Source organism: Bison bison, unplaced genomic scaffold, assembly GCF_000754665.1.
Source record: "Bison bison bison isolate TAMUID 2011002044 unplaced genomic scaffold, Bison_UMD1.0 scf7180017864490, whole genome shotgun sequence".
Classification (NCBI taxonomy): Eukaryota; Metazoa; Chordata; class Mammalia; order Artiodactyla; family Bovidae; genus Bison; species Bison bison.
In genome coordinates, this window is record NW_011495049.1 from 6,524,381 (window position 1) to 6,534,886 (window position 10,506).

General features: G+C 45.2%; 1 protein-coding gene across 1 annotated transcript in view; it reads left to right on the forward strand.

The window, feature by feature from the left end:
- The first annotated feature begins 10,263 nt into the window (after nucleotides 1–10,263).
- The window catches only part of LOC105005410 (rRNA/tRNA 2'-O-methyltransferase fibrillarin-like protein 1), a 1,300-nt gene continuing 1,057 nt past the window's right edge, over nucleotides 10,264–10,506 (forward strand). The window contains exon 1 of the mRNA XM_010863389.1: nucleotides 10,264–10,342. Within this exon, the coding sequence (XP_010861691.1) occupies nucleotides 10,264–10,342 (79 nt within the window). The remainder of the gene's footprint in view (nucleotides 10,343–10,506) is intronic.

Below are 10,506 nucleotides of genomic sequence, written 5' to 3' on the forward strand. Positions count from 1 at the left end.
CGATCTGACAGGCCTGCGGAGAGGGCTGGTGCTGGCTGCTTGGAGACACCCTGAAGGGACTGGAGTATGGTACAGCTAAGCAACCAGGGGTGCAAGCCTGGCTGCCACAGAAGTGAAGCTCCAGTGTTAAGGGGCCCATTACAGCCTTTTCATCCACACGTCAGCCCCCTGCGCCTTGGGCTCCGGGAGCGTGTGCCCCGCCCTGGCAGGCTTGCAGGTCCCACCTCGGGAGCAGATGCCAGCGGGTTGCCCACATGCAGAGGTGGGGTGGAAAGCACAGCTGAACACAGAGAGCCTGAGGGACATCCGAACAGAGTGGGCGTCCCAAAGCTGTGGGCTTTGCGGGTGCCTGCACGAGGGGGCTGGGCCAGGCCAGGATCTAAGCTGTGCGCTCCCACGTCAGCTCCAGGTGTGGGACTTCTGCAGTCCTGGCAGACTGAGAGACACCAGGGCTGATTGCTGACACACCCACAGCTGAGGTCAGTGCCCTCGACAGTGAACTTTGTGGGGGAAAGGTGGCACAACAGAGCACACTCCCCAGGGAACAGCTCCAGCAGAGGGATACTCAGCGGCTCCCTCCCAGTGGGAATGTCCGGTCTACCCCACACCACAGCTCAGAAGCCTATCGGGAACGTCTGCCCCAACAACTAAAGAGCAGACCCTGCCCCTAGCAGGGTAGTGACAACTACAGGGCAAAGAGAAGGCCCCGCTCCACAACCAGGGCAGGGTCTGCTCACCACAACACAGTCACACCTCCCGTCAAGGGGATTAACAGCTGGCCCACACTAAGAGGTGGCAGCCATCCATACCAAAACAGCCCTCACACCCAAAAGATTAAACCTACGCAGGCTACACAGGGATGTCCCCACATAAACACAGACCTCCAAGACCACAGTAGATAACTGTTTTTCCTAAACTCATAGTGCAAGAGAAATATAAGTAAAATGAAAACGCAGAGGAACCTTTCCCAAATATAAAAGATCAGGAGAACTTCCCTGAAAGAACAATGAAACAGACCTCTTAAGCTTAATAGACACTGAGTTCAAAAGGAGGATAATGAAAATACAGAAGGAATTAAGAAAGGCTATTGGAAGAAATTCACGTGAAATGTTCCCTTGGTATCTCCAATTTTTTTGAAGAGATCTCTAGTCTTTCCCATTCTATTATTTCCCTGTAGTTCTTTGCATGGATCACTTAAGAAGGCTTTCTGATCTCTCCTTGCTATTCTCTGGAAGATTACTGTAAAAAGGAACTAGAAACTATAAGGAGGAACTAGGAAAAATTAGAAAATTTATCATGAGCAAATGAGACTATCCAGGAATGTAAGGATGGTTCAACATTTGAAAATAAAGTATACATCATAGTAATCAATTGAGGGTATGGGGGAACCCCACATGAGTATATCAATAGATTGGGAACAAGACAGGGAAATCTGCTTTGGTCTGAAGCTCTAGCCAGGGCAGTTAGGCTAGAAAAAGAACTAAAGGACATTCAGATTCGAAAGGAAGAGGTAAAATTCTCTTTTCACAGATTACACGATTTTATATATTTTAAAAATCCCTGAAGAATACACACACATATACACAAAGACAACCAATAGAGCTTGTAAAAGCAACAAGGTTGCAGGACACGAAGTCAAAGTACAAAACTTAGTTGTATTCCTATTTTTTTTGTTGTATTGCTTACAACAAACAATACAAAAATTAAGAAATCCATTTACAATAGCATCAAAAAAATAAAATAATTAGGAATACATTTAGCCAAGGGAGTGTAAGACCTGTACGCTGTTAAACTACAAAACATGGAAAGAAAATTTTAAAACGTTTAAAAAATGGAATGATATTTCATATTCATGGTTTGGAAGACTTATTGTTAAGATGGCATTACTTCCCCAATTAATCTACAGATTCAGCCTATTCATGATCAGTAGAATCCTAGCTAACTCCTTGGAGAATCTGACAAGCTGATTCTAAAGTTCATATGAAATTGAAAGACACCCTGATTAGACAAAAGCTTGAAAAAGAACAGTTGGAGAACTCACAATTCCCAATTTCAAGCTGCTAAGTCACTTCAGTCGTGTCTGACTCTGTGTGACCCCATAGACGGCAGCCCACCAGGCTTCCCTGTTCCTGGGATTCTCCAGGCAAGAACACTGGAGTGGGGTGCCATATCCTTCTCTAATGCATGAAGGTGAAAAGTGAAAGTGAAGTCGCTCAGTCATGTCCGACTCTTCGCGACCCTATGGACTGCAGCCTACCAGGCTCCTCCGTCCATGGGATTTTCCAGGCAAGAGTACTGGAGTGGGGTGCTGTTGCCTTCTCTGCCCAATTTCAATGTCAAAACTTGCTACAAATTAACAGTAAACAAAACAACGTGGGACTGGCATTCAGGATAGACACAGATCAGTGGTACCCAACTGAGTCCAGAAATAAACCCATATTCTACGGTTAATTGATTTTCAACAAGCGTACTAAGCCCATACAATGGAGAAGAGACATCTTTTCAATAAATGGTGCTGGAATAACTAGATTGTTCTTGTTGTTCAATCACTAGGTCATGTCCAACTCTTTGTGACCTCATGGACCGTAGCATGCCAGGCTCCTCTGTCCTCCACTGTCTCCCAGAGTTTGCTCAGATTCATGTCCATCGAGTCAGTGATGCTACCTAACCATGTTATACTCAAACAATTAAACGCAGAAATACCATATAATAATGCTCCTAGGTATATATTCAAGAGACCTGAAAACATGCTCACTCAAGAACTTGTATACATGTTCATAGCACTGCAGCACTATTTAATACTCACAATAGATAAAAGTAGAAACACCCAAGTGTCTATCAACTGATGAATACATAAATAAATGTGGTAATCTATACAATGAAATATTATTTAGCCATAAAAGGGAATACTGATACATGCCACAAGATGGAGAAGCCTTGAAAACATTATCTAAATGAAAGAAGCTAGACACAAATTGTATGACTACATTTATATTAAATGTCCAGAATAGGCAAATTCAGAGACAGAAAGGAGGTTAGTGGTTGCCAGGGTCTAAAAACAGGGAAAATGGGAAGTGGCTGCTTAGTGGATATATACTTTCTTTATAGGGTGATAAAAATGTATTGAATTTAGGTGGTGGTAACGGTCACTTTAAGAGCTCTCTAGTCTTTCCCTTTCTGTAGTTTGCCTCTATTGCATTGCATTGTTCATTGAAGAAGGCCTTCTTGTCTCTCTTTGCTATTCTCTGGAACTCTGCATTTAGTTGGGTGTATCTTTCTCTTCAAGAAAATTGGAAATATCAAAGGAAAATTTCATCCAAAGATGGGCACAAAAAGGACAGAAACAGTAAACACCTATTAGAAGCAGAAGAGATCAAGAAGAGATGGAAAGAATATACAGAAGAACTATACAAAAAAGATCTCAGTGACCCAGGTAACCACGATGGTGTGGCCACTCACCCAGAGCCAGACATTCTGGAGTGCGAAGTCAAGTGAGCCTTAGGAAACACTGCTGTCAATAAAGCTAGTGGAAGTCATGGGATTCCAGCAGCGCTATTTAAAATCCTAAAAGATGACTATCAACGTGCTGCACTCAATAAGTCAGCAAATCTGGAAAACCCAGCAGTGGCCACAGGACTGGGAAAGGTCAGTCCTCATCCCAATTCCCAAGAAGGGTAGTACTAAAGAATGTTCAAACCACCAGATAACTGCACTCATCTCCCAAGCTAATAAGGTTCTGCTCAAAATCCTTCAAGCTGGGCTTCAGCATTACGTGAACTGAGAGCTTCCAGATGTCCAAGCTGGGTTTAGAAAAAGCAAAGGCACCAGGGATCAAATTGCCAACATTCACTGGATAACAGAGAAAGCAAGGGAATTCCAGAAAAACATCTATCTCTGTTTCATTAACTATGCTAAAGCCTTTGACTGTGTGGATCATAACAAACTGTGGAAAACTCGTAAAGAGACGGGAATACCAGACCATCTTACCTGTCTCCTATATGTGGGTCAAAAAGCAACAGTTAGAACCCTGTATGGAACAACTGACTGGTTCAGAACTGAGAAAGGAGTATAACAGGCTGTTTATTTAACTTATACACAGAGCACATCACACGAAATGCCAGGCCGGATGAGTTATAAACTGCAATCAAGATTGCCGGGAGAAACATCAACAACCTCAGACATGTGGATGATATCACTCTAATGGCAGAAAGTGAAGAGGAACTAAAGAACCTCCTGATGAGGGTGAAGGAGGAGGATGAAAAAGCCAGCTTAAAGCTAAATATTAAAAAAACTATGATCATGGCATCCGGCCCCATTACTTCATGGCAAATAGAAGGGGAAAAGGTAGAAGCAGTGACAGATTTCCTCTTCGTGGGCTCTAAAATCACTGCAGATGGTGACAGCAGTCTTGAAATTAAAAGACGATTACTTCTTGGCAGAAAAACTATGACAAACCTAGACAGTGTGTTAAAAAGCCACTCTGCCGACAAAGGTCCACATAGTCAAGGCTATGGTCTCTCCAGCAGTCACACACGGTTGTGAGAACTGGATCATAAAGAAGGCAGAGAGCTGAAGAATTGAGGCTTACAAACTGTGGTGCTGGAGAAGACTCCTTAGAGTTGCTTGAACAGCAAGATCAAACCAGTCAATCTTAAAGGAAATCAGTCCTGAATACTCATTGGAAGGACTGATGCTGAGGCTGAAGGTCCAATGCTCTGGTCACCTGACGCAAATAGCTGACTCATAGGGACTTCGCTGGTGGTTCAGATGGTAAAGCGTCTGTCTACAATGTGGGAGACCTGGGTTCGATCCCTGGGTCGGGAAGATCTTCTGGAGAAGGAAATGGCAATCTACTCCAGTACTCTTGCCTGGAAAATCCCATGGACAGAGGAGCCTGGTAGGCTACAGTCCATGGGGTCGCAAAGAGTCAGACACGACTGAGCGACTTTACTTTCACTTCACTTTTCACTTTCATTGAAAAAGACCCTGATGCTGGGAAAGATTGAAGGCAGAAGGAGAAGAGGGTGACAGAGGATAAGATGGTTGGATGGCATTACTGGTGCAGTGGACATGAACTTGGGCAAACTCTGGGAGATGGTGGGGCACAGGGAGGCCTGGAGTGCTGCAGTCCATGGGATTGCAAAGAGTCAGACACTTTTCTCTAGAGAAAAGTCCATGCAGCAACAAAGACCCAGCACAGCCAAAAATAAATAAATAAAATTCTATATTAAAAAAGGAAGTTCTTACACAGAAGAATATTATTCAGCCACTAAAAAGGAACTCTCTGGAGGGACTTTCCTGGTAGTCCAGTGGTTGAGAGTCTGCCTTGCAATGCAGGGGACATGGATTTGATCCCTGGGCTTCCCCAGTAGCTCAGCTGGTAAAGAATCTGCCTGCAATGTGGGAGACCTGGGTTCAATCCCTGGGTTGGGAAAATGCCCTGGAGAAGGGAAAGGCTACCCACTCCAATATTCTGGCCTAGAGAATTCCATGGACTGTATAGTCCAAGGGGTCACAAAGAGTTGGACACGACTGAGCGACTTTCACTTTTCAGTTTCGGGGAACTAAGAGCCCACATGCAGCAGAGCAACTAAGCTTCCAAGCCACAAACAGAGGGTCCCTGTGCTGCAACTAAAGCCTGATTCAAATAAGTTAAGTTTTTAAAAGAACAAAGGAACCCTTGGTTGACATATAATCCAGCAATCTCACTCCTGGGCCTATAGCTAGACAACACTATAATTGGAAAAGATACGTGCATCCCTATGTTCACAGCAGCACCTTTCATAAGAGCCAAGACATGGAAGCAACAAAACGCCCACTGACAGAGGAATGGATAAAGATGTGTGATGGAATACCACTCAGCCATAGAAAAGAATGAAATAGTGCCACTTACAGCAACACGGATGGATTTAAGAGGTTATCGTACTAAGTGAAATAAGTCAGAAAGAGAAAGACAAACACCATATGACATCACTTATCTGTGGAATCTAATGTATGACACAAACGAGCCTACAAAACAGAAACACTCACACAGACATAGCAAACAGGCTTGTGGTTGCCAAGGTGGGTGGGGGTGGGGTAGGGAAGGATTGGGAGTTTGGGATTAGAAGATGCAAACTATTATATATAGGATGGATAAACAACAAGCTCCTACTGTATGGCACAGGGAACAACATTTAATATCCTATGATATACCATAATAGGAAAGACTATGAAAAAGAATGTATATATGTATAACTGAATCACTTTGCTGTTATAGCAGAAACCAACACAACATTGTAAACCAACTACACTTCAGTAAAACTGAAAGAAAAAAGAGATGCCGGAGAGCTTATTTTGCCTCCCTACCAGCTAGGGACACGGTGAGAAGGTGGTCATTTACAAGCCAGAAAGAGACAGCTCTCTTTCTGGTGGTTGACCAGAAACCGACCATCGAACACACTGGCACCCTCATCTTGAAGTTCCAGCCTCCAGAACTGTGAGAAAACATGCTTCTCTAGAATAAGACTGAATAAGCTTTTTGAAAATTTCTCGAGTGTCAGTCACTAATTCTGTAGGGGGAACGGAGTGAGAGGTGAGCACCTCACCCAGGGAGGTAGTGAGCAAACGTCAATGGAATCCCAACTAAGGGCACTGGACCATTCTCCAAGGCCCGGATACTAAAAAAAGAGACAGTTCTCTTTTTCACTTAACATGCTATATTAGATATGTGATTGGGAATTGAGTACTACTTTGGGTTTTAGTCATGTGTTAGTAAAAAGGTATTACATTCTGCCTTGAAGAATACATTTATAGATATGCACACGGAGCGGTAAATTTTGTCTGTGATGTTTCGTAGGTACATTGGTCCAGGTGTGCCAGACTGACATTCTGCAGTAGACACCTGTGGCCAAAAGGTTTCCCATTCACCAACGACCCCACCCACCAGTTAGACAGGGCATGTGATTAGTCCTGGCCAATGGGCTGTGGGAAGAAATGACTGTGTGAAGCCCTGGGACCCAACACAGAAGAAGGGAAGTGAGCTCTCCATGTCATTTCTTCCCTCATGGTAGTGTGGTAACAATGGGAACCCTCTTGTTTCTCATGTTACAGACACAAGATGTTGGTGCTGAGCCTCGCAAGTGACTGTAGAACAAACCTTCCATAGATCTTCAATGGACACGAAATGCAGGCAAGTAGGAATAAGCTGTTCAGATGTCTATACTGCAGACCTTCATCATATTGTGCACCAGAGGGGAACAATATTAATGCTTGTTGATGAGAGCTTCGTGTTGCTAACTTGAATGCCTATTTTACAGATAGTACACTTATAGTATGACATGTATAGTATCTCCTGATATAATAAGCTTTATGAGTCCTGTGTTTCTTCCAAGTTCTGTTTGCACAACAAACTTCTGGCTGTATTTGAGATGCAGTGGCCAACTGAAGCAGGTACTGTTGATGCCTAATATTGCCTAGACTCACCTTGGAGCTCACCTGCAGCTGTGGGTGGTAAGCAGCTTCCAGTATGGTTGCAGCTCCTCTGAATGCCAGCTTCTCCACCTGAGGGCTGTGTGAAGCATCAGGGGAATCTGCTGAGCCATGCACAGGAACAACTCAAAGGATAAGACAGTTAATACCTCAGAAACACCTCCTGACAATGGGGGAAGGAAGAATGGTGGGTGACTGCCCCAGCCTCCCAGCCTGTGCTGGAACAATTCTGGGATGACCTGTACAGTTCTTCAGAGGGTAATCAGAACAGTTGAACTCTGATCATGCACTGTGCTAATCTGCTCAATCATGACTCCTTTCTGGACTTCCCATGGTGGCCCAGTGGTTGAGACTCTACCTCAGCTACCCATGCAGCGGACTTAGGTTTGATTCCTGATGCAGGAAGATTCAATTCAGACAAACACCCCTTGTGAGAAGAGTAGGAACCTCTAAGGAGAGTGTTTTATGTGAACCATCCACCTCAGGAACCATACATTGCACTCTCTGACACCTTGTCCACGTTTCAACACACAGACTTCTAGCCCACATTCAGGAGGCATTTTGACCAGAAGAGAAAACCAGACCTGATGTTGCTATCCATGAATTTGAGTCATGAAGACTCCTGGTCCAGGATGAAACGAAAGCTTTGCTGTATGCACCCTGCCTGACATTTGCCTTAATTTTCAGGAACTATTTGTCTCTAGCTGGACCAAGCATTTAGTCTCACTCATAGAAACGTCCATTGGTTGCTTACACCACCTACGTACACCATCTCCCATGGCTCCTAGTTGATGCAAGCTCCAGTAGCTTAACTGGTCCCATTGGTGTTGCTGTCCATGGTTCTGATAGAAAGAGTATGCCTCTGCATTGACACCTGTTTTGCTGTCTGTGGTGCTGCCTAATGGTTCTTTTTTATGCTCAGGAAGATGCTGCACATTTAAAGAGCAGATTTTTTAGTACAGACTAAAATTCAACTATAAACATGAGATTTTGGCTTTTGCTGATGTATTATAGGGGCTTCCCAGGTGGTGCTGTCGAATGAAGGAGACATTAAAGACGCAGGTTCGATCCCTGGGTTGGGAAGATCCCTAGAGGAGGGCATGGCAACCCACTCCAGTACTGTTGCCTTGGGTATCCCATGGGCAGAGGAGCCTGGAGGGCTACAGTTCATAGGGTTGCAAAGAGGTGGACACAACTGAAGTGATTCCGGACAATGTGTTAAAGGATTTAGGACTCTGGCCTACGTGTCCCCATTCATGCTGAAGAGTCTATACTTTCTTGTTATCTTATATTCTCAGAACAGGTTTTAGGATTTAGCACAGCTGATGGAAAAGAGCGGAGCTAAATAGAGAGAAACCAGGGCTGTAGCTTGCAGGCTATTAATCACACCAGGGGAGCCACTATTCCTTTGGCAATCCCTGGCTTGGAACTGTCCTCTTTTTGACTTCCTATGTCCTTTCTAGCAGAAAGTCCTGTGGATTCTATCTTCTAAGCAGCTCTCAGATTAGGCTGCTTCATCACCTCCACCAACACTTCCATGACAATGATGATCATCACACCATCATCACCAGCCTCACCCCTCTGCTTCTACTTACCATCACTTCTTGTTGGAATCATCCCTCTAGGATAAAAACTTCCAAGTGGAATAACTAAGTGGAAGTATAGGTATGTTGTTTAAGGATTTGACAGCTGTAACAAGGAGCATTTCCATCAACCTCGTAAAAGAGGGTCAGAGCCATGTCTAGGTCGCTAAAGCACTACCAGCAATACAGTTCAATTAAAAATTGACCAAAAGAAATACTGAGTTGGCCACAAAATGGATTCAGATTTTCTACTTTACTGAAAAACCCAAATGAACTTTTTGGCCAACCCAGTACACTGAGAAACTAAACAGGGAGTTCTCTGGTAATCTAGTGCTTAGGATGCCACACTTTCACTGCAGTGGCCTGGATGCCCTCCCCGGTCAGGAAACTGAGATCCTGCAAGCTGTGTGGTGCGGCCAAAAGTTTTTATTTAAAAAAAAATGCTAATGCTGGACTTCCCTGGTGACACAGTGGATGGGAATTCGTCTGCTAGTGCAGGGGATTCAGGTTCAATCCCTGATTGGGGAAGATTCCACATACCTGGGAGCAGCTATACCCACGTGCCACAACTGAGGCCGCACGCTTAAGAGCGGGTCTGCAGTAACTACTGATGCCCCCATAGTGTCTACAGCCTGCGCTCAGCAACAAGAGAAGCCACTGCTCACTGCAACTAGAGAAAGCCCTCGCAAAGCAGCAAAGCAATGAAGACCCAGCACGGCCAAAAATAAAATAAATCGTAAATTTTTAAAAGATTTTAAGAAAATGCTAGTGCTTATATAGAGCACTTAACACATACCATAGCTGAGGCAAGGGTATGCGGTGCTTCAAAACAAACCTTTGAGGTAGGTTCTGCTTTACAGAAGGAATAATGAGACCCAGGGATGTCAAGACACTTGCTCAAGTTCAGATAAGACGCTCAGAGAAGGTCAGATAAAGCTTTCGGAGACTACACAGGAAGCGAGTGGCAGAGGAGGGACAGAAAGCGATGTTTGTCTCCCTCTCTCCTGCCAAGGAGATTTCCCCTTTCTTACACCCCTGGAGAACTGCCAGGGGTCCCTGAGAAAGCAGAGCTGGGGAAGAGAGAAAGGGACGCCTACAGGGGAGCAAGCAGCTGGAGAGGGCTGGGAAGAGGGGCTTTCGGGGCTACCGGGTCGCCATAGCGAGTGTGATGCAATGACGCCCATCGCTGCGTCAAAGGGCGGCTCCAGGGATGCGGGCACTGCGGCAGAGCTGGTCCCCACCGCCCGCGCCCACCTCGCCCCTGCAGCCTGCGGCGGCTAAGCCAGCAGGCAACCGCTGCTGCTAACCTTCCTCCGGCATCAGGACCACCTCCTGGAACCTCCCGTGACCCCTGAAAACATCTCTGCCACAGGTGACCCCTGACAACCACGCCCAGGTACTGGCCGTCCCTGAGAACAGCTGCAAGCCATCGGTAACCCCTGACAACCGCCGC